This window comes from Polypterus senegalus, chromosome 1, assembly GCF_016835505.1.
Source record: "Polypterus senegalus isolate Bchr_013 chromosome 1, ASM1683550v1, whole genome shotgun sequence".
NCBI classification, from domain to species: domain Eukaryota; kingdom Metazoa; phylum Chordata; class Cladistia; order Polypteriformes; family Polypteridae; genus Polypterus; species Polypterus senegalus.
Window position 1 is genome coordinate 91077642 of NC_053154.1, and position 25077 is coordinate 91102718.

Below are 25077 nucleotides of genomic sequence, written 5' to 3' on the forward strand. Positions count from 1 at the left end.
TAAACATGGCTCTAATATTCTAATTCTCAATGAATCACTTTGTCTTACTTCAAGCATTGAACTTTTTTCTAATAAATAAATAATATATATATATATATATATATATTAGGAGCACTACCCTCCAGTGTCTAAAAGGCATCTAGAGGGGTCCCCCTGCTTCCTGGGTCCATCTGGTCTCTTTCTCAGCACCTAAAATACTAAACAGGGCTGTATCACACCCTTTTCATAATAGGAAGCCAACCCATGATAGATGTCGATAATATAGCCTAACCTTCAATCATTTACTTTATTTGAAAACCTCAATATAATAAATACAATAAATAAACAGAAACAATAAATATGTCATCTTTTGTAAAATGATGTTACAATCAGGATAAAAATATTTAGAATTTGAAATTGTACTTTATTTTTAAAACCAAAATATTAAAAATTTAAACTCATACTTGAAAATGTATTCTTTTAGGTACTTCTGGTTGTAATGAAGAAGTTTGTGAATGGTCACAATGGTATGATATTGACATGCCATTAAAAGATAGAGATGATGGAGATGATGAAACATTTCAACATATTAAGGCAAACGGTTTTGAAATATGTGCAAATCCCAGAAAGGTAGAGTGCAGAGCTGAAAAACAACCCAACACACCAATCACCAACATAAACCAGAATGTACAGTGCAGTACTTCATTTGGACTGATATGTAAAAACATTGATAATCCACCAATGTGTGAAAATTATCAAATTAAAATACTGTGCTGTGAATCTAAGACATGTAAGGCAACAACTCTGTCTTCTAAAACTGCATCTACAACAAAACCTTCAACTGAGCCTCAAGTGCTAACATCAGGAGCAAGCACACTTCAGTCATCATCTACTTCACCACCAGCAAAGAGTTCCACTCCATCAAAGACCCCAGAGGTTTCAAAGCCAACACAGCCACTTGTCACCACATCTACTACAGGGTCACCTGTTCCAACACAACCATCTGTTTCTTCGTCTACCCAGGAAGTGCCCACTCCATCACAACCATTTACCTCAACCATTGGGACTCCAGGAACTACTGCAGCCAGTCCACCAGTCCCTTCATCAACAAAGGAGTTTCCTGGTACAACACAGCCAACTCTCACTTCATCAACCACTGAGTCTCCAGTGCCAACAGAGCCACCTGTTCCCTCATCAACAAAGGAGGAATCCAAAACAACTGGACCACCTGTAACTTCATCTTCCACTGAAGTCCCTAGCCCAACAGAACCAGTTGTCACTTCATCTACTCAGGAAGTGCCCACCCCATCACAACCATTTACCTCAACCATTGGTACTCCAGGAACTACTGCAGCCAGTCCACCAGTCCCTTCATCTACGAAAGAGCTTCCTGGTACAACACAGCCAACTCTCACTTCATCAACCACTGAGTCTCCTATACAAACACAGCCATCTGTTTCTTCATCTACCCAAGAGGTTCCTCCTTCAACTGCACCATTTGGCACCTCATCTACCAAGGAAGTTCTTGCTACCACCCAGCCATCTCTCACTTCCAAATCTTCTACAGCCACACCGGCAGCAAAATGCACCCCAGAATGCAAATATACCTCTTGGATTAGTTCCTTTTACCCGGATTTTGAATCCACTGGTGATTTTGAAACAATAGCCAACATTAAGCAGAAAGGATATGCTATCTGCCAAAGCCCCAGAGAAATTCAGTGCAGAGCTGTGGAACTTCCTGATGTTGAGTTATCTGAAATTGGACAAATCGTAACCTGTAATTTGAATGAAGGTCTTATTTGTAAAAACAATGACCAAACAGGTGATGTAAAGCTCTGTTATGACTATGAAGTCAGATTCTTGTGCTGCGAAGGCTGTGAAAAGGAAACAATGTCCACCACCCTTTCAGCTACCACCAAGTCAACACCATCAACCCAAACAAGTGCAATTGTGCCCACAGAAGCAGTTACTAAAACAATTCAGCCATCGCTTCCTCCGTCTACCAAGGAATTTACCACTACAGTCAAGCCTCCTGTCCCTTCATCAACAAAGCAGTTTCCTGGTACAACACAACCAACTCTCACTTCATCAACCACTGAGTCTCCAGTGCCAACAGAGCCACCTGTTCCCTCATCAACAAAGGAGGAATCCAAAACAACTGGACCACCTGTAACTTCATCTTCCACTGAAGTCCCTAGCCCAACAGAACCAGTTGTCACTTCATCTACTCAGGAAGTGCCCACCCCACCACAACCATTTACCTCAACCATTGGTACTCCAGGAACTCCTTCAGCCAGTCCACCAGTCCCTTCATCTACGAAAGAGCTTCCTGGTACAACACAGCCAACTCTCACTTCATCAACCACTGAGTCTCCTATACAAACACAGCCATCTGTTTCTTCATCTACCCAAGAGGTTCCTCCTTCAACTGCACCATTTGGCACCTCATCTACCAAGGAAGTTCTTGCTACCACCCAGCCATCTCTCACTTCCAAATCTTCTACAGCCACACCGGCAGCAAAATGCACCCCAGAATGCAAATATACCTCTTGGATTAGTTCCTTTTACCCGGATTTTGAATCCACTGGTGATTTTGAAACAATAGCCAACATTAAGCAGAAAGGATATGCTATCTGCCAAAGCCCCAGAGAAATTCAGTGCAGAGCTGTGGAACTTCCTGATGTTGAGTTATCTGAAATTGGACAAATCGTAACCTGTAATTTGAATGAAGGTCTTATTTGTAAAACAATGACCAAACAGGTGATGTAAAGCTCTGTTATGACTATGAAGTCAGATTCTTGTGCTGCGAAGGCTGTGAAAAGGAAACAATGTCCACCACCCTTTCAGCTACCACCAAGTCAACACCATCAACCCAAACAAGTGCAATTGTGCCCACAGAAGCAGTTACTAAAACAATTCAGCCATCGCCTCCGCCTACCAAGGAATTTACCACTACAGTCAAGCCTCCTGTCCCTTCATCAACAAAGCAGTTTCCTGGTACAACACAACCAACTCTCACTTCATCAACCACTGAGTCTCCAGTGCCAACAGAGCCACCTGTTCCCTCATCAACAAAGGAGGAATCCAAAACAACTGGACCACCTGTAACTTCATCTTCCACTGAAGTCCCTAGCCCAACAGAACCAGTTGTCACTTCATCTACTCAGGAAGTGCCCACCCCATCACAACCATTTACCTCAACCATTGGTACTCCAGGAACTCCTTCAGCCAGTCCACCAGTCCCTTCATCTACTAAAGAGCTTCCTGGTACAACACAGCCAACTCTCACTTCATCAACCACTGAGTCTCCTATACAAACACAGCCATCTGTTTCTTCATCTACCCAAGAGGTTCCTCCTTCAACTGCACCATTTGGCACCTCATCTACCAAGGAAGTTCTTGCTACCACCCAGCCATCTCTCACTTCCAAATCTTCTACAGCCACACCGGCAGCAAAATGCACCCCAGAATGCAAATATACCTCTTGGATTAGTTCCTTTTACCCGGATTTTGAATCCACTGGTGATTTTGAAACAATAGCCAACATTAAGCAGAAAGGATATGCTATCTGCCAAAGCCCCAGAGAAATTCAGTGCAGAGCTGTGGAACTTCCTGATGTTGAGTTATCTGAAATTGGACAAATCGTAACCTGTAATTTGAATGAAGGTCTTATTTGTAAAAACAATGACCAAACAGGTGATGTAAAGCTCTGTTATGACTATGAAGTCAGATTCTTGTGCTGCGAAGGCTGTGAAAAGGAAACAATGTCCACCACCCTTTCAGCTACCACCAAGTCAACACCATCAACCCAAACAAGTGCAATTGTGCCCACAGAAGCAGTTACTAAAACAATTCAGCCACCGCTTCCTCCGTCTACCAAGGAATTTACCACTACAGTCAAGCCTCCTGTCCCTTCATCAACAAAGCAGTTTCCTGGTACAACACAGCCAACTCTCACTTCATCAACCACTGAATCTCCAGTGCCAACAGAGCCACCTGTTCCCTCATCAACAAAGGAGGAATCCAAAACAACTGGACCACCTGTAACTTCATCTTCCACTGAAGTCCCTAGCCCAACAGAACCAGTTGTCACTTCATCTACTCAGGAAGTGCCCACTCCATCACAACCATTTACCTCAACCATTGGTACTCCAGGAACTACTGTAGCCAGTCCACCAGTCCCTTCATCTACGAAAGAGCTTCCTGGTACAACACAGCCAACTCTCACTTCATCAACCACTGAGTCTCCTATACAAACACAGCCATCTGTTTCTTCATCTACCCAAGAGGTTCCTCCTTCAACTGCACCATTTGGCACCTCATCTACCAAGGAAGTTCTTGCTACCACCCAGCCATCTCTCACTTCCAAATCTTCTACAGCCACACCGGCAGCAAAATGCACCCCAGAATGCAAATATACCTCTTGGATTAGTTCCTTTTACCCGGATTTTGAATCCACTGGTGATTTTGAAACAATAGCCAACATTAAGCAGAAAGGATATGCTATCTGCCAAAGCCCCAGAGAAATTCAGTGCAGAGCTGTGGAACTTCCTGATGTTGAGTTATCTGAAATTGGACAAATCGTAACCTGTAATTTGAATGAAGGTCTTATTTGTAAAAACAATGACCAAACAGGTGATGTAAAGCTCTGTTATGACTATGAAGTCAGATTCTTGTGCTGCGAAGGCTGTGAAAAGGAAACAATGTCCACCACCCTTTCAGCTACCACCAAGTCAACACCATCAACCCAAACAAGTGCAATTGTGCCCACAGAAGCAGTTACTAAAACAATTCAGCCATCGCTTCCTCCGTCTACCAAGGAATTTACCACTACAGTCAAGCCTCCTGTCCCTTCATCAACAAAGCAGTTTCCTGGTACAACACAACCAACTCTCACTTCATCAACCACTGAGTCTCCAGTGCCAACAGAGCCACCTGTTCCCTCATCAACAAAGGAGGAATCCAAAACAACTGGATCACCTGTAACTTCATCTTCCACTGAAGTCCCTAGCCCAACAGAACCAGTTGTCACTTCATCTACTCAGGAAGTGCCCACCCCATCACAACCATTTACCTCAACCATTGGTACTCCAGGAACTCCTTCAGCCAGTCCACCAGTCCCTTCATCTACGAAAGAGCTTCCTGGTACAACACAGCCAACTCTCACTTCATCAACCACTGAGTCTCCTATACAAACACAGCCATCTGTTTCTTCATCTACCCAAGAGGTTCCTCCTTCAACTGCACCATTTGGCACCTCATCTACCAAGGAAGTTCTTGCTACCACCCAGCCATCTCTCACTTCCAAATCTTCTACAGCCACACCGGCAGCAAAATGCACCCCAGAATGCAAATATACCTCTTGGATTAGTTCCTTTTACCCGGATTTTGAATCCACTGGTGATTTTGAAACAATAGCCAACATTAAGCAGAAAGGATATGCTATCTGCCAAAGCCCCAGAGAAATTCAGTGCAGAGCTGTGGAACTTCCTGATGTTGAGTTATCTGAAATTGGACAAATCGTAACCTGTAATTTGAATGAAGGTCTTATTTGTAAAAACAATGACCAAACAGGTGATGTAAAGCTCTGTTATGACTATGAAGTCAGATTCTTGTGCTGCGAAGGCTGTGAAAAGGAAACAATGTCCACCACCCTTTCAGCTACCACCAAGTCAACACCATCAACCCAAACAAGTGCAATTGTGCCCACAGAAGCAGTTACTAAAACAATTCAGCCATCGCTTCCTCCGTCTACCAAGGAATTTACCACTACAGTCAAGCCTCCTGTCCCTTCATCAACAAAGCAGTTTCCTGGTACAACACAGCCAACTCTCACTTCATCAACCACTGAGTCTCCAGTGCCAACAGAGCCACCTGTTCCCTCATCAACAAAGGAGGAATCCAAAACAACTGGACCACCTGTAACTTCATCTTCCACTGAAGTCCCTAGCCCAACAGAACCAGTTGTCACTTCATCTACTCAGGAAGTGCCCACTCCATCACAACCATTTACCTCAACCATTGGTACTCCAGGAACTACTGCAGCCAGTCCACCAGTCCCTTCATCTACGAAAGAGCTTCCTGGTACAACACAGCCAACTCTCACTTCATCAACCACTGAGTCTCCTATACAAACACAGCCATCTGTTTCTTCATCTACCCAAGAGGTTCCTCCTTCAACTGCACCATTTGGCACCTCATCTACCAAGGAAGTTCTTGCTACCACCCAGCCATCTTTCACTTCCAAATCTTCTACAGCCACACCGGCAGCAAAATGCACCCCAGAATGCAAATATACCTCTTGGATTAGTTCCTTTTACCCGGATTTTAAATCCACTGGTGATTTTGAAACAATAGCCAACATTAAACAGAAAGGATATGCTATCTGCCAAAGCCCCAGAGAAATTCAGTGCAGAGCTGTGGAACTTCCTGATGTTGAGTTATCTGAAATTGGACAAATCGTAACCTGTAATTTGAATGAAGGTCTTATTTGTAAAAACAATGACCAAACAGGTGATGTAAAGCTCTGTTATGATTATGAAGTCAGATTCTTGTGCTGCTAAGGCTGTGAAATGGAAACAATGTCCACCACCCTTTCAGCTACCACCAAGTCAACACCATCAACCCAAACAAGTGCAATTGTGCCCACAGAAGCAGTTACTAAAACAATTCAGCCACCGCTTCCTCCGTCTACCAAGGAATTTACCACTACAGTCAAGCCTCCTGTCCCTTCATCAACAAAGCAGTTTCCTGGTACAACACAACCAACTCTCACTTCATCAACCACTGAGTCTCCAGTGCCAACAGAGCCACCTGTTCCCTCATCAACAAAGGAGGAATCCAAAACAACTGGACCACCTGTAACTTCATCTTCCACTGAAGTCCCTAGCCCAACAGAACCAGTTGTCACTTCATCTACTCAGGAAGTGCCCACCCCATCACAACCATTTACCTCAACCATTGGTACTCCAGGAACTCCTTCAGCCAGTCCACCAGTCCCTTCATCTACGAAAGAGCTTCCTGGTACAACACAGCCAACTCTCACTTCATCAACCACTGAGTCTCCTATACAAACACAGCCATCTGTTTCTTCATCTACCCAAGAGGTTCCTCCTTCAACTGCACCATTTGGCACCTCATCTACCAAGGAAGTTCTTGCTACCACCCAGCCATCTCTCACTTCCAAATCTTCTACAGCCACACCGGCAGCAAAATGCACCCCAGAATGCAAATATACCTCTTGGATTAGTTCCTTTTACCCGGATTTTGAATCCACTGGTGATTTTGAAACAATAGCCAACATTAAGCAGAAAGGATATGCTATCTGCCAAAGCCCCAGAGAAATTCAGTGCAGAGCTGTGGAACTTCCTGATGTTGAGTTATCTGAAATTGGACAAATCGTAACCTGTAATTTGAATGAAGGTCTTATTTGTAAAACAATGACCAAACAGGTGATGTAAAGCTCTGTTATGACTATGAAGTCAGATTCTTGTGCTGCGAAGGCTGTGAAAAGGAAACAATGTCCACCACCCTTTCAGCTACCACCAAGTCAACACCATCAACCCAAACAAGTGCAATTGTGCCCACAGAAGCAGTTACTAACACAATTCAGCCATCGCTTCCTCCGTCTACCAAGGAATTTACCACTACAGTCAAGCCTCCTGTCCCTTCATCAACAAAGCAGTTTCCTGGTACAACACAGCCAACTCTCACTTCATCAACCACTGAGTCTCCAGTGCCAACAGAGCCACCTGTTCCCTCATCAACAAAGGAGGAATCCAAAACAACTGGACCACCTGTAACTTCATCTTCCACTGAAGTCCCTAGCCCAACAAAACCAGTTGTCACTTCATCTACTCAGGAAGTGCCCACTCCATCACAACCATTTACCTCAACCATTGGTACTCCAGGAACTACTACAGCCAGTCCACCAGTCCCTTCATCTACGAAAGAGCTTCCTGGTACAACACAGCCAACTCTCACTTCATCAACCACTGAGTCTCCCATACAAACACAGCCATCTGTTTCTTCATCTACCCAAGAGGTTCCTCCTTCAACTACACCATTTGGCACCTCATCTACCAAGGAAGTTCTTGCTACCACCCAGCCATCTCTCACTTCCAAATCTTCTACAGCCACACCGGCAGCAAAATGCACCCCAGAATGCAAATATACCTCTTGGATTAGTTCCTTTTACCCGGATTTTAAATCCACTGGTGATTTTGAAACAATAGCCAACATTAAACAGAAAGGATATGCTATCTGCCAAAGCCCCAGAGAAATTCAGTGCAGAGCTGTGGAACTTCCTGATGTTGAGTTATCTGAAATTGGACAAATCGTAACCTGTAATTTGAATGAAGGTCTTATTTGTAAAAACAATGACCAAACAGGTGATGTAAAGCTCTGTTATGATTATGAAGTCAGATTCTTGTGCTGCGAAGGCTGTGAAAAGGAAACAATGTCCACCACCCTTTCAGCTACCACCAAGTCAACACCATCAACCCAAACAAGTGCAATTGTGCCCACAGAAGCAGTTACTAAAACAATTCAGCCACCGCTTCCTCCGTCTACCAAGGAATTTACCACTACAATCAAGCCTCCTGTCCCTTCATCAACAAAGCAGTTTCCTGGTACAACACAGCCAACTCTCACTTCATCAACCACTGAATCTCCAGTGCCAACAGAGCCACCTGTTCCCTCATCAACAAAGGAGGAATCCAAAACAACTGGACCACCTGTAACTTCATCTTCTACTGAAGTCCCTAGCCCAACAGTACCAGTTGTCACTTCATCTACTCAGGAATTGCCCACTCCATCACAACCATTTACCTCATCCATTGGTACTCCAGGAACTACTGCAGCCAGTCCACCAGTCCCTTCATCTACGAAAGAGCTTCCTGGTACAACACAGCCAACTCTCACTTCATCAACCACTGAGTCTCCTATACAAACACAGCCATCTGTTTCTTCATCTACCCAAGAGGTTCCTCCTTCAACTGCACCATTTGGCACCTCATCTACCAAGGAAGTTCTTGCTACCACCCAGCCATCTTTCACTTCCAAATCTTCTACAGCCACACCGGCAGCAAAATGCACCCCAGAATGCAAATATACCTCTTGGATTAGTTCCTTTTACCCGGATTTTAAATCCACTGGTGATTTTGAAACAATAGCCAACATTAAACAGAAAGGATATGCTATCTGCCAAAGCCCCAGAGAAATTCAGTGCAGAGCTGTGGAACTTCCTGATGTTGAGTTATCTGAAATTGGACAAATCGTAACCTGTAATTTGAATGAAGGTCTTATTTGTAAAAACAATGACCAAACAGGTGATGTAAAGCTCTGTTATGATTATGAAGTCAGATTCTTGTGCTGCGAAGGCTGTGAAATGGAAACAATGTCCACCACCCTTTCAGCTACCACCAAGTCAACACCATCAACCCAAACAAGTGCAATTGTGCCCACAGAAGCAGTTACTAAAACAATTCAGCCATCGCTACCTCCGTCTACCAAGGAATTTACCACTACATTCAAACCTCCTGTCCCTTCATCAACAAAGCAGTTTCCTGGTACAACACAGCCAACTCTCACTTCATCAACCACTGAGTCTCCAGTGCCAACAGAGCCACCTGTTCCCTCATCAACAAAGGAGGAATCCAAAACAACTGGACCACCTGTAACTTCATCTTCCACTGAAGTCCCTAGCCCAACAGAACCAGTTGTCACTTCATCTACTCAGGAAGTGCCCACCCCATCACAACCATTTACCTCAACCATTGGTACTCCAGGAACTCCTTCAGCCAGTCCACCAGTCCCTTCATCTACGAAAGAGCTTCCTGGTACAACACAGCCAACTCTCACTTCATCAACCACTGAGTCTCCAGTGCCAACAGAGCCACCTGTTCCCTCATCAACAAAGGAGGAATCCAAAACAACTGGACCACCTGTAACTTCATCTTCCACTGAAGTCCCTAGCCCAACAGAACCAGTTGTCACTTCATCTACTCAGGAAGTGCCCACTCCATCACAACCATTTACCTCAACCATTGGTACTCCAGGAACTACTGCAGCCAGTCCACCAGTCCCTTCATCTACGAAAGAGCTTCCTGGTACAACACAACCAACTCTCACTTCATCAACCACTGAGTCTCTAGTGCCAACAGAACCATCTGTTTCTTCATCTACAAAGGAAGTTTCCACTCCATCTGGAACTACTGCAGCAATTCCACCTGTCCCTTCATCAACAAAAGAGTTTACTGGTACAAGTCAACCAACTTTTACTACATCATCCACTGTGTCTCCTGTGACAACACAGCCATCTGTTTTTTCATCTACACTAGAAGTAACAAGGCATCCTGTCACTACATCTACCAGTCAGGCTCCTGTTCCTACTGTGCCTACTGTAATTTCATCCACTACTACAACATGCTTCTGTGAAGTAAATGAAAAAAAATTTGCACCAGGTAAACATAATATTTAAAAAATGTAAACTTTGGTGTTCATTTTTGCAAAAAGAAACCCTTCAGTCAGTTTTCAATTTATTATAATATCTTACTGCATTGAAGAAATGTTGAAATTAAAACTTCTTTGTCATTATTCATTGTTGAAAATAAAACTGCTCTTTGTTATCATCTATGAAGAATTTTTCTAGTTGAAGGGTGTCGCCTTGAACATTTTTTCTCATATAGAATACTCACAGTGTAACACCAGCTTAAAAATGTGTGGTTAGGAGCACATTGTTTTTAGGAAGTGTTGATTACTGTCTTTATAATGGAAAAGTAAGACAGCTCTTTTGCCTGCTTGGGGTCCCTGACAAATGCAATGGGAGCGTGAAAGGAAGCCAATTTTTGTAAAGTTGATTATTTGCTTAACTAAAACCCATACTGACCCACACTGCAGGGATTTTTTAAAGGTAATATCATTGTAGTGCTTGTAATACAACACAAGAAGTTAAAGGGAGACTTGGCAACGACAACATAAATAATTTTAAAAATGATCAAAGTTAAGGTGGCTTTTTCATTGAAAGGAAGCTGGTTAAAAGTAATTTAAGTGCAAAGGGCTTCTTTGTGTTTTAACTCCAGATCTTAATAAAGAATGAGATGCATTTTGCATTATATGACATACAGTATGCTTAATTCTCTGTCTGATTAAAAATATATGCTTTCAGGCTTCATTATATGTCTCTTTAAGCAAATGGGTAAACACCGCTGTCTATCAGCTTCACAAATGGGACTAGGGTTCAAATTCTAGCTCAAGCAAGATCTTGACCTTTGTTTTCCTCTTTTATTCTAATGATGTGTTGTTTTGATTGGCAACTCTAAATTGATTACATATGAGTGAATGAGATTGGGTGCAAGTTTGTTTTGTGATGGACATCTGCCTTCTCCAAGACTAATTCCTGCTTTGCCAAGACAGCTCCTGGCCCCCTTTGACCGTTTTTTCAATAAGTGAGCTTCTAAAATTAATTAATAAATGAATAAATATTTCTATTTTGATAAGGTGCATTTGTTTTTGCCTGACTATCATAATTTCAGGCTGTGACTTATAAATGACTTATAAATCTAGTTGAAAAAGACTTCATTTTATATAGCACTTTACTTTACTGAAAGTCAAATCAAAGACAATCATTTACATTATTTTTTTAAAAACTGTACTTCATGCAGGTTAAAGAACTCTCTAAGGGTTACACAGTAAGATAGTCTCAAGGAATGAAAGGTGAAATTCATGATTGACAGACCACCCTAGCTATTACAGCACTTTAACCTTATTTAAAGTTTCGAGTCATGGAAGCAATTTTATGCTATTTAATGATATAAACATAAAATTAGTAGTGAATATAGACAAGCACTTAATGCCTACATACAGCAAGGATCACTGACCTTTCTTTTGTTTGTTTTGTTGCTGTATATGTTTTGCACTTTTTATGAGGTATACACTGGGTGATTTATTACACTTGGTAAATGTTAGTCTTGATCTGCAATGCTATGCCAAGGTTGTCAGGAACAACCAGGAAAAAATTATTTGGAAAAGTCTAGCATAGGTTTTCATAATATAGAAATGTATACAATTGGCTAAAATGCATTTTGTTATATGTACATTTATTTTTGCTTAATTAAATAAAAAGTTATTCTATATTGTTTAATATAATGACCACTGTTTCTTTTCAATGGCTGATACCATATTTGATGTGTAACTTCCTGGCTTTATTGCCCTCTTTACAGTCCTCAACGAATTGCAATCGTAACACACTTTGAAACTTGATATTTTATTTTCATTTCATTTTTCTTTTTCAGGTGCAATTGTATACAACACCACAGATGCAGATGGCTGGTGTTATACAGCAGTTTGCGAACAAAACTGTGAGATAACAAAATCTGTCACAGAATGTCATCTTACAACAAGTCCACCTCAAAAAATAACAAGTGCAAGACCATCAACTACTGAAGAAAAAGCACAAACTAGTCAAAAACCAACCACAGCAGCCCCATTAACAACACCCTCTATGAACTGTGACAGCCTTAATCCTCCCAGAAAGGTAAGGTGAAATGAAGTAAAGATAATAAATGTATCCAAAATACTTTAGATAATTCCTACAACCATTAATATGAATAGTTTGCTCTCTTTTCAAAATGTGTCAATTATTTCTTACCTTGAAGATCATGGGGCAATAAGAAGCTACCCTTGTTTTGGGGTTTGAGGTCGGTTACTGAATGTCTTCTGTTGGATACCAGTATCCCTGCTACTGTTGTGATTTCATTTTGAATAGTAGTGATGCAGGCAAATTAAAGCGTTTATCTTGTCAATAGTCAATCATAACAAAGGTTGGTACATGGGAATATGTGTCACCTAGAACGGTAAAACCAAAAATTAACACAGAAATTAAGAAAAGTCAATGCTAAGTTCCAACTTCTTTTACTAGAACTTTCTTTAGTAGTGATTTTTTTTTTTTAGCAGAGCAGTGAACATCAAGATTAGAAACAGAACTCATTACTACAAACATGCAAACAAACACACAAAGTGACAACACCAATAGGAAAATGGCAGATACAATAGTAATGTGAAGACGTCATCAAACAATGTGAAAATAAACATAAAATAGCAGTTAGGTTTGCATAAAAATATGCAAAATGAATGAAAAATTGTTCTAATGAATTCCTAACAGCTACAATAGAAGCAGCTGGTCCAGGCTTTGCACACTGTAAACTGAATGCTAAAAACACCACACGTGTGACTAGGCCTTTAAACAAAAATTGTTTGTTAATGTAAAATTGAATAAAGATCTTCATGCAGGTGCCTTTAGGGTACTTTGTTAAGGTGATCACAGATTCATAGCATTGGATGGAGTGGTGGCTGGTAACTTGAAGTTTGCTGGTTTGAATCCTGGCAGTGACAGAAGGAATGCTACTCTGTTGGGCCCATGAGCAGGGCCCTTAACCTGAAGCCCTCCAGGAGCACTGTACAAATAGCTGACCCTGCACTCTGACCAAAATGCGTTTCTGGAGAGTAAGTTGGGGTATGTTAAAAATGACAACTTCCTAATACAAGAAATTGTTTATGGTATTTCAGGGGTTAACAATCACTAAAAAAGTTAAATTTCTTGAAACTGTTCTGAAGCAACTAGCAAATCACTGCTCCGGATTTTCCGTAGATTTTGAGTTGCAACATCTGGCACAGAAAAAATTGCAGTGCCAAACAAAAGTGGACCTTATAATCATCTGCATTTTAAAAGTATTATCTAACATTTTAAAAAAAAGAGCACATTTCCTTTTAATGTTTTGGATGAAAAGTGTTTTACTCCACTAACTAGAATTAGAGACACTTCTGGAGATGAATTATCTCTTAGATGAGGAGGACTTTAATAATTTAAAATAATTTAAAAATAAAAATGTGTTTAATCCAAGGCTTTTATTTTAATGTAAAATTATAAGTTAAAATTGTGTTTAAGCACTTTATATCTCATAAGTTTATATAAAGCTTTGCCAAATTATTGAGTGATGCTTTGTTTTTAATCACTTGCAGTTTGATGAAACATGGCAAGTAGACAAATGTACAACAGCAACATGCAAAGGAGGCTCTGTTATTTCCTTGAATCCTGTCAACTGCAAACCAGCTGAGCCAGTTGTTTGTGAAAATGGACGACCACCAGTTAAAGTCTATGATGACAGTGGCTGCTGCTTCCACTATGAATGTGAATGTAAGTAGAAATGAATGTAAGATTTTCACATCTCTTATATATATTTCTCTTCTGGTTCGTCCTGCTTCCTCTTCAAACCTGGTCTCCCCCACACGCAACCCACACAGCATTTCTCGATTCCTATTCCTCCTCTTCCAAACCATTCCCCACACTGCCTGCGGCCTCCCATACACCTCCACGCCATTTTTCTCGATTCCTATTCGTCCATCAGACTACCGCATTCCCCGCTCCTCTCTCATGACCCCATTGCTGTCACGTCACCGCCCTATATCTAGCATGACTACATGACCTTTCACTTCGGCCATGTGTGCGCCTGGGAGTCTTTTCCGCAGCCTGCTACAGAAAGGTACTCTCTCGACTATTGGCATTGGTTTCGCTCCTTGATATTTTCGTTATACTGCGACGGTTGTTTCCTAAGCCTCTGTTATAAAATGAATGACAGTATCTTCTCTGTCGACAGGTTTTTGTACAATGTCATCTGTATTCCGGGATCCGGCAACTGCCTGTTCCTATCAGTGGGTTATTTCTTGACACAAACGGTTGACGAAATGCACTCTCACTACGACATAGGGCAAACTATTCACTATCCAAAATTCTGGAACAATCTTCATTGACAGAATCTCTCTCCTTCCTTACGACACCAATCTCCCTTTTAAATTTAAACGCACACAAATCCCACTCAGACTCGCCTTCTCCATGACTATCAACAAGTCCCAAGGACAAATGTTTAAAAAGATTTGCATTAATCTACAACAACCAGTCTTCCTCCATGGTCAGTTGTATGTGGTTTTTTCTAGGGTTAGATCTTTCGACTCATTATCTGTCGTCTTCAGCAAAACACCTATTCACGACTGCGTCTTTTAAGATGTATTTCTTTCTTCTTGATTTCTGAATTCTTTTCTCACCGTTTTCAGTTCCTATTCTTACACTGCCGTATGCTACGGTGGGCATCGGCTAGTATATTACATTATATTATATTATATTATCCATCCATCCATCCATTTTCCAACCCGTTGAATCTGAACACAGGGTCACGGGGGTCTGCTGGAGCCAATCCCAGCCAACACAGGGCACAAGGCAGGAACCAATCCGGGCAGGGCGCCAACCCACCGCAGGACACACACACCCACACTCACACACCAAGCACAAACTAGGGACAATTTACAATCACCAATCCACCTAACCTGCATGTCTTTGGACTGTGGGAGGAAACCGGAATACCCGGAGGAAACCCACGCAGACACGGGGAGAACATGCAAACTCCACGCATGGAGGACCCGGGAATATTATATTATATTATATTATATTATATTATGGCATGAAGTGCAGTGGGTAGCTCTGCTTCCTCATTGATCCAAACTCCTTCATTCAAATCCTATACATGTTATAGGATCCTTCCTGTATCTGCATTGGTTTTTCTCAGGGTACCTGATCTTCTTTCCATATTCCCAAAAACATATTGGTTAGGTTTATTGGCAGTTCCGAGTTGGCTTTGTGTGAGTGATTGTCTTATCACTGAAACCTCCATTTAATGTATATAAAAATTATATCCAACAAAAAGATGCAAACATTTCTATAAGAATTAGCTGGTAATGATATTTTTTCATGATTAAGCATAAAGTAATGCAAAGGCATCTCCATACTGTTAAGATACAGTGCACAGTATACAAAACTGAATGTCCGTTAGTGGCACATTCTCACCAAACTGAAAAACAACTATCAGCTTTTTACTCACGAAGAATTTTAAACAGTCTTGCAAATAGAGCATATGAGACAGAACTTATCACACGACTACTTTTTAAGTTTTTCTGGGATATTCCAGAAACCCATGAACATAATCACTTGAATGTATTTAGAGTGAGCCTGTTAACCTTACACTTTATTAAATCTAGTTTCACCCTCTCCAGTTATTACAGTACATGTGTAAATTTATTCATTTCACCACTTTATATTAATATTCAATTTTCTTGTTTGGTACAATACCGATTTCTATAATTCAAGCATTACAGACATTATCTTTTTTCCTAAAATGTTGTGCATTTGATGTCTGTTTGTTAGTATAAATTATGTCATGATCCAAAGGAAGGAAGCTGCATCTCTATAGTATACCTAAATTGTTCGACAACAGAAAAACAACACTGGCTACATATGTAGTATAGATCAGAAAAAGTTTATGATTAACAAGACAAACCCTTGGACTTCAATATTTGGATGGTATTTTAAATTCAAAGTGCCTTAAGCAGCATAGCCATTTTTAGTCTCTCTTCTTTTCCAAGAATAAAATAACCTTTTTTTTTTGTTTGCCTTGCTAAAAAAGACAGAAATCATTTGTATTACATTTCATGATTTCTAGCTAAAAAAAATGTTTTCTGCATATGTGGTGGCTATTTATTTAATTGTTAAATGGGCAGAAATGTTAATACTTGAACTGTAATTGGATTTTTTGCCTATTCGTGTGAGCCCCTCTCTATAGATCCCATCCTACCTACTTTTAGCCACCTCAAGTCACCTACTCTCTAACATCTGGTCGATCAATCCTTACTCCTGAAAAGCATCATGTACATAGAGAACAGAAATTCTTTGGCAGAGAATGGAATTGAAAAATGTGGATACTATTGATAGAATACTACTAATTATAATAAAACAGCTATTATAAGCAAAATTAGCTCCTCACACTGTCTAGTCCAGCTTCCTATCACACGCCATCTCGTCGATCAAACTTTTACAGAAGTATTGTCATTTACAGAGAAGCCATGAACCTATAGCATTGTACCACACTGTTTTGGTCTAATTTCTAATTTCAGTATAAATCCATTTTCTCTGGATCCCCTATAACATTTGCTAATCCAATTGAAAATAAATCATAAATAAAATAAATGTCTAGTTGGTGTTGGTAATATAGCATTTATGCTGAGTAATATCTTCCTTTTTTTGATTTGTTAGGCTTCTGCTCTGGATGGGACAACTCTCATTACACTACCTTTGATGGAACTTACTATAATTTCAAGAGAAGCTGCAGTTATGTACTGGTGAAAGAAATCACCTCCAAGAATGGGGAGTTTAAGGTTATTCTTAACAACCAGAACTGTGATGACAGTTCCAGCCAGGACTGTGCCGGATCCCTAACAGTCCTCTACAAAGCACAGAAAGTAACCTTGGATCAACAAGATGGAAAAAATAAGGTAATGACTCAAAAGCACTACGGTGTCCAGTTCAAATTTAACAACATTAGTGCTGTGATCCCAAAGTATATATCATAACAAAATATATTAACTTCTTAAAGGTATTTTTTAATGAAGTGGAAGTTGGCATACCCTTCACAAATGATGTCTTCACCATAACTGGCACACAGAGTGAGGTAGATGTAAAAATTGCAGAGATTGATGCAACCATAACCTACACAAGAAACACATTCAGCATTTTGCTTCCATATTCAGACTTCAACCAGAACACTGAAGGACTGTGTGGTAAGATGTTTTTTTCATCCTTAATGTTATTCCAGCAGGCTACCATTTAAATGATGTTTTATCATTACAGTTAACAACTGAAAATTTTCTATGAATGGTTGTAAATAAATGTAATTTAAAATACTGAGGATAAGTAAGGGGCAATACTACCAGAATATGAAATACTTAACACTGAATGAAATTTAGGATTCCATCCATTTCTTTATCAATGCTGTTTACTAATTTTAAATTATAATAAACTTTGAACTGCTTGGACAATATGTTCTGATATTTCAAAATCAAAAACACTTTATTGTAGTAATAGGGTGTTGTACCGTGTTAGCCATTATGAATTAGTGAGAAGTCAAACAAAACGACACCTTTAATTGCCTAAATAAAAAGATTATAATATGCAAGCTTTTGAGGCAACTCATTCCATCTTGCCAGAAGAAGGTGCCTGAGCTGCCTCAAAAGCTTGCATATTGTAATCTTTTTTAGTTAGCCAATTAAAGGTGCCATTTTGCTTGATTTCTCATTAGACACTTTACTGTAAACAGAGTGGAGCCAGCATGAAAGTTGGGCACAGCCATATTGAAATACAAACCATGGCCTCAGCATAAGAACATGTACACACATCCACTGGACTTGAGAACAGCAGCTCTCATTACTGAAGCTGTGGGCCATCAGGATATACATAAGTCATCAATAAGTCCATGCTGATATTGCATAGTACCTGAAGGAAAGCTTACTGTTGACTATGAAATTGTACCTTTGCTAATTCTATACGTAATTTTGCTATAAATCCTATCAAATAATTTTGAGTGATAACTTCTATCCATTTTCTTTAAGGCTATACATCCCCAGTCGTATGCATACATGGTCTACATTTGTTACTTACAGAGACTGTTTTTTTAATTATTTCAGGAACCTGTGACAATAACAAAGAAAATGATGCCCGCTTGCCAGATGGCACTACTGATCCTTCTTTCACCAGAATGCCTGATCAGTGGCTTCTACCTACTGAGAGCAAACCAGAATGTACAAATCAACCTAAGCCAACCCCAACACCTACTTCACAGACCACTCAGCCAACTTGTAAAGCAGAAGTGTGTGATATCTTAAATAGCAAGTAAGTCTTTTTTACCAAATATGAAAGCATCTATTACAGATATTTCTCATGAAGTAAAGTCTCAAAATGACCCTTCCTTTCTTTGAGTCACTAAAGAAAAAATAAAATATAGTTACAAAACATTTCAACTATGTGATAAAATATTTTACTAATATCAAGGAGGTGGTACAGAGATTAGTATAGTGTTTCACTGCTTAGTGGGACTGGGTTCAGTTTTAAAATCTAGGATCTGTCTCTCGGGAGTGTACACATTTTTCTAGAGCAATAAGAGTTTTACATATTTTCTTCCACATTCCAACTACATTCACAACAGAATTGCCCTGCTGTGATGGGATACGGATGTGCACAGGGATGAAAGGTGTGACTGCACTGTGCATGATGCTGCTAGGAAAGGCTCCTGCTCTGTAAAATCATTTAACCTAAAAAGCTATTTCAGAAAATTAATGAATGCATAAGTTTTTTGCAGTAAACTATGTGCACTGATATGGGCAACACTCAGGGTTAATTCACAATGCAATTTTATTTTTTAAATTTCTGTGTATACTGATCATATTTTTCATTTCCATGAATACTTCTGGGTTTATCAGTATGAATATGATTGGACAATATGAATATTCATTTGCATATGCAAGTTTCATTTCTGGGGAGGTGCTAATGCATCTTGCTTTTTGTTATCTTGCCCAAGGATGGTGTCTGCAACAGTGTACATATTACTAGCAGCACTTTACAGGTGTTTATACATTCTTACTGTGTCAGTATGGGTTTTCTCCAAATACATCACATTCCACCCACATCCCCAATACATACACATGAGGTTATATGGAAAACAAAGATTTTTCTGATGTTAATCAAGTGCAGTATGAGTGGTCATGTGTGTTTCATTCGATTCAAAACTGAATTTTAATAGTTAAGATTAATACACACCTTGTTGTTGTTCCTATTTTTCACTTTCCAAACAGAATTTATCCATGATTTTTTTAAATAACCCAAAAGACTGGGCATTTATAGTAAAGGTGGTCCTGTAAGGCAGATGTGAAAGAACCTCCAAATTAAATGTTATTTTGTTTGTGGTCTTCCACTGCAGTGGTGAGCATTGAATGTGGAAATTGGTCATACATTCTTTCATATTTACTGTATTTAGTTTGAAATCAGACTAACCTTTAATGTTGATATGTTATATTTCATCAGAGTCTTTGAAGATTGTCAGAAGGTTATCCCAGTAGAGATTTATTACACTGCTTGTCAAAACGATGTATGCAGTAATCCAGAGAAACACTTTGGCTGCTCAAGTCTGGAGGCTTATGCTTCCAAATGTCTGTCATCTGGCATCTGTGTTGACTGGAGAGGAGCTACTAATGGAAAATGTGGTAAGGAAGAATTGATTTTAAGTCTAAGCAGGTGTTATGGGTACATACAAGGGCAGCATCGCACCATCTTAAATTCCAATAGATACTCTAATGAGGGCACTTGACTAGCAAATAGGTACCATTAACATGACAAGATCTTTTTATACTTATTCTGTATTCAGAAATATTACTTCCCCCATGTACTTTATGGTCAAGAAAAAATTCTTAATGTCATATTTTTATGGAAAACAGAGATAAAAAAAACTTTCTGATGGAGTGGACATCTATAAAGACCAATGCTGAACTTTACAACTGAGCCCACATGGTAGACCGAAAAAGTGCTTGCACAACCGAATCAAGGAAGACGTTACAAGCTGATGTTGCCCCCGAAGATGCCCTCGATCAAAATAAGTGGTGAAAGTCCTGCCCAACAGCTGACCCTGCATGTGCCTGGGATGAAAGCTAAGAAGAAGAAGAGACCAACGCTGGTCCACAGCAAACATTATAAAAACATCCATGAAAACTCTTATATTACTCAGGTCACGTAATCCACACATCAAGTCATCCACTCAAATTCTTAAAATGGGCAAAGCGCATGCATTGTTTTGACAAAATATTGTTAAATAATTATTACAGGAAAATCAGAACAGTGCACAAAGAATAAACACATTCACACAGGATCAAGCTTCTTGAATTGAAGATCTGTCTTTCTCCCTCATTCACTGGTGAACTGCCCTGTCCAAAAGCTTGTTAATGCCCATTCTGTCAGAATATCTCTTATCTTAGCTGGCCTTAAAAACATGAGAGTGACATTTTTTTGGTCATCACTAAAAACTACATGAGGTACATAACATAATAATAATAATAATAATAATAATAATAATAATAATAATAATACATTTTATTTATATAGAGCTTTTCCCATGCATGTAAATAAACAAAATATTTTTTTGGGTGGAGTGTGCCTTTGAAGCAACCAGGCTCATCAAAACTTTGTCTTATATGGAGTACAGACAAATACTTAAAGACATCTGTGAAAGAAGGGAAAAAATGTGCCATACCTGTACCTAAAATCATGTTCCAAGTTCTTCCAGAATAATTTTTATCTACCTGTGCAATTTAAGTGGAAAGTAATTATACATGGTACATATTGTGAAACTGGATAGCAGTATATGGTGGGTATTTAATCAGTTTGGACTAGGCTAATGAGTGTACCGAGCTTAGAGGCACCTCTGCTACGCAGTAAGTAAGTAGGTGCTAACAATGTTTACTTTTAGAGGGTGCCATGAAAGTAAACTGGTTGAAGACACAAGAACAAGAGAGATGGTGACACTTAACATTAATGTCAAAAAGAATCATTGACAGGCCAAAATACCTCCAAGGTGATTCACAATGCCAGTTGTAATTTGGGAGAACTAGAACTGTGTTAAATCTTTAATAGTGACATTTAGGTCTTTCTAGCAGGAAACATTCATAACTCATGTCATCTGCAAAGTTCCGGCATCCAATCAGTATTTCTTCTTTCCTTGTGTCCAATGGTGTCAGAATAGTATCCTACTACAGCATCGGCATTTCTGTAATAGAAAATGTACATCCAGAAAATAGATTAATGATTTAAATGACACACACATACAGTATGCTGTATTCCTCCAGTAAGTTAAAAAGGTCTTAATAGTAGGTCTGCACATTAAAAATTCAAAATGTTTTTGTACTTGTCTCTTTCAGAATTCAACTGTCCAGAAACAAAAGAATACAAGGCTTGTGGTCCAGCAATGGAGCCTACTTGCAATGCTATGTAAGCTAAATTCATTCTAAAACATTATTTTTTAATTAATGAGTCATTGTCAGCTATCCTCCACAGCTACCTTGACTCTTGATACAGGACTATTAGGCTATATAAATGTAAAGGCAGTAAAGCAATGAAAAATTATTAGTGGGATATTGTACCACATGTGGTGGTAGGACAACCATCTACTTTGGAATAAGCTTATAGAAACATTTTTTGTCTAAACTTCAGATCACAAGAAGCAAAAATTTTTTGGGTTTTTTTTTGTAATTAAGAAATGTGCTGGCTACATAGAAGCTGAACTTTTCCAGCATGAGTAGTCTATCTCTCTTTACTCTGGAAAGGTTCCAGGCAGGTGTGGGGATGCTGACAAGCACTTAACTGGAAGTCACACAGTTGGAGTTTGCTCAAGTAGGATGAGAGTGCCATCTTATTCTGACTTTGGGTTGCAGAAAGCAATCTTTCCCTGGTGTCTGTATATAGACACCCAACAACTTTTAAGTATATTCTGTCTTTTCCATATTAGCCATAAATAGTCAACATAAACAACTAAATGTGAAAACAAGGTGTTCACATATCCATGGCTGGCACCAGAGTCCTTTGATTCAAAGATCAGTGATTAACTTTATAGTTGTATCATCTGAACTGAGGCTATGACAGATTCTTATCTGTCTACTGATCACCACTTGACGTTAAACTGGGTCAGACAGACATGAAGACACAAACAGATAGTAAGGGTATTCTTGGAATTACTAGCAGATGCTTGGAGGTTCTCTTTGATAGGAGTTCAATTTCCACTACTGGAAGAGATTTCCAACTTCTCAGGAGAATTCAGAAAAATTAAATCTGAATCAAACCTGTTCTAGACATCAGTAGTGAAGACACATAAAAGTAGCTACAGCCATAAAGATGATGTTGCCTGTCATTTCAGCAAATTTAGTGAACAGTGGTGGACATCAACATAATAAGGGATGCTGTCAATTTGAGGGAAAGAGGCTCTCTATGTAAAGCTAACAGGATAGTCTCCAGATTAAACTAAGAAATACAGTACATGCAGTCTAAAAAGGCGGCAGATACAGCAATGGCTAAAGAAATGGTCCATGTGTGAGAGGAATGTGAGAACAGTTTGTGTACTGTGCAAAACCAGGTTTCAGCAACACTTTTAATGGCTCAGGAAGGGTAGGTGGGACCTCATATAGTTTGTTCTAAGTGTGTGTGGGAAAAACGTGACCTCAATAGGGTTGGAACACTTTGAAGAACTACTACATCTAGTGGACACATACTACCTAAAGCAGACAGAGACAGAAGTACCGGTAGAGGTTATATTTGGAAGAGGCTGATGTGGTGATTAAAAAGCTTCATAGTGGCAAGGCCATAGTGGTAGAGGAGATGAGACAGTAAATATACAAAACAAAGGCTATTGTAGGGGATGTGTGTGTTTTGGTTAACATGTCTTTTCATTGCCGTCTAGAAGTTTAACTCTCAAATATAATAAAGTAAATGGGTAAAACAAAAAAGTTCTCAAAATTTATATTTGTTTTCATTTTACCTCTTCAACAGGTACAATGAAAAATACAAGGCGGACTTAGAGAGCTCAGCACTAAAAGAAGGTTGCTACTGTCCTGAGAAAAAAACCCTTTTCAGCTCCAATTCAGATATATGCGTCTCAACTTGCGGTCAGTAGTCTTGATATCATTTACTGATTTCATTTTCCTGAGCATGGGTATGAAATACATATGGAACAAAGGCACTTGTTAGTATTGCCGCAAGTTCAAAGATTTAGTTTTTCTATATTAACCAAGCCTATACAGTATTTCTCTGGATACACAAATTTCCTCCAGCACCAAAAGATGAGAGTGTTAAGATGATTAGCATGTTGAAATTGCTTGGATGTGTGCAATAATGTGTGTCCTGTGACTTCTTGCTGCTCCATCTGCAGTTATATCCTGCTTTGTGCAGGTTGCTACTGAAATATACTCAGGCTCATTGCCAACCTCTACTAACTAAAAGAAGTTTTAGATAATAGATGGATGAATGGTTCATAAGTATTTGCATTTGGTAATCATTGTTAATAGAATATTTAGTGATTCCCGTAAGATGAGAAATAACTTTCGTATTTATATAAAAGCAAACAGAGTATGGAACTGAGTATGTTATAAGCATCAAATGTGATGGTGAAACAACAGCTGTGGATTAGCTTTGTGCAGAGTAAATATTTTAAAAAAAAATCGTTTATATCCTGGCTGGGTAGACTCCAGCAGACTCCTAAAACCCTGTTTGGGACAAAGCAGGTTTGAAAATGACTTGTGTAAGTGGGAAACAGGTGAAATGCATCCATCAGTCTGGGGCAGATGGTAAACTAGACTTGTGATTAAACAAGTCCTCTTGTTCAAGGCCACTTTTATTCATATGAAAAATGTTAAAATAGTTTTTGAAATACTGATGATAACTATTGTTCTTTTATGAATCTATGTAGGCTGTACTGGACCAGATGGCATGCCTAAGGAGGTAATTTTTATTTCCTACTGATTCTGAAAATGTTAACACATGTCTTCAGTCCAATGCAAGGCTATGAGTAACAATGAAATGTATCATCCTTGAAAGTGCCATAGCAGCACTGCAAAGCTACAACAAATACAATCAAATGAATGAGAACATTCTCAATGTAAAACTGGAAAGGTTAAAAGCAAAAGGATTACTCTTTTGAAGTTATCAGCTAATTTAAAGTAGAACAATGCAGTGAAATATAATATAAGGCTTTACTGCCAGATTAACAAATTGATTGGAATTTAGCTCAGTGCCTCTGCTAATAGCATAACAACATAATTATCAACACTCCAGTCAAACATCCCTTAAACTACACTTATCCTCCTTTGATCTTGCAGGCTGGAGACACCTGGGAAAGCAACTGCAATGAATGTATCTGTAATCAAAACTCACTCAGCATTCAGTGCAAGAAAAAAACCTGTGAAGATGAACCACCTGTCGTTTGCACAGAGGCAGGGCAGACCTTAGTGTCAGAAGAGGATGGCTCCTGCTGTGCTAAAAAGAAATGTGGTATGTAAAGTGTTTTTTAGTATTTGATGGAGTGTGTTTTCCTATTTTCCAAACTACATACACCTTTGAGGTCAGGGAATGACTCAGACTTAATCCAACAGCAGGCATTGTTCTGTTTCTAGTTTGTGAAATATTTCAAA

General features: G+C 39.4%; 3 protein-coding genes across 4 annotated transcripts in view; all 3 read left to right on the forward strand.

Moving 5' to 3' along the window:
- Nucleotides 1-25077, forward strand: part of LOC120526231 (mucin-5B-like) — a 146925-nt gene that overhangs the window by 36674 nt on the left and 85174 nt on the right. The window contains exons 30-43 of the mRNA XM_039749335.1: nt 464-2739; nt 2802-6447; nt 6544-7386; nt 7482-10442; nt 12273-12514; nt 13999-14173; nt 17117-17355; nt 17457-17640; nt 18544-18748; nt 19937-20115; nt 21820-21889; nt 23441-23556; nt 24357-24388; nt 24766-24937. Of these exons, the coding sequence (XP_039605269.1) occupies nt 464-2739; nt 2802-6447; nt 6544-7386; nt 7482-10442; nt 12273-12514; nt 13999-14173; nt 17117-17355; nt 17457-17640; nt 18544-18748; nt 19937-20115; nt 21820-21889; nt 23441-23556; nt 24357-24388; nt 24766-24937 (11340 nt within the window). The remainder of the gene's footprint in view (nt 1-463; nt 2740-2801; nt 6448-6543; nt 7387-7481; nt 10443-12272; nt 12515-13998; nt 14174-17116; nt 17356-17456; nt 17641-18543; nt 18749-19936; nt 20116-21819; nt 21890-23440; nt 23557-24356; nt 24389-24765; nt 24938-25077) is intronic.
- LOC120529352 (mucin-5AC-like) lies at nt 2723-7040 on the forward strand. Its single transcript, XM_039753144.1, has one exon. The coding sequence runs from the start codon at nt 2808-2810 to the stop codon at nt 6540-6542; it is 3735 nt and encodes a 1244-aa protein (XP_039609078.1). The 5' UTR covers nt 2723-2807; the 3' UTR covers nt 6543-7040.
- Nucleotides 7474-25077, forward strand: part of LOC120529326 (mucin-2-like) — a 30821-nt gene continuing 13217 nt past the window's right edge. For both annotated transcript variants that reach the window (XM_039753142.1, XM_039753143.1), the window contains exons 1-11: nt 7474-10442; nt 12273-12514; nt 13999-14173; nt 17117-17355; nt 17457-17640; nt 18544-18748; nt 19937-20115; nt 21820-21889; nt 23441-23556; nt 24357-24388; nt 24766-24937. In XM_039753142.1, coding sequence (XP_039609076.1) covers nt 7499-10442; nt 12273-12514; nt 13999-14173; nt 17117-17355; nt 17457-17640; nt 18544-18748; nt 19937-20115; nt 21820-21889; nt 23441-23556; nt 24357-24388; nt 24766-24937 — 4558 coding nt within the window. In that variant the 5' untranslated portion in view covers nt 7474-7498. The remainder of the gene's footprint in view (nt 10443-12272; nt 12515-13998; nt 14174-17116; nt 17356-17456; nt 17641-18543; nt 18749-19936; nt 20116-21819; nt 21890-23440; nt 23557-24356; nt 24389-24765; nt 24938-25077) is intronic.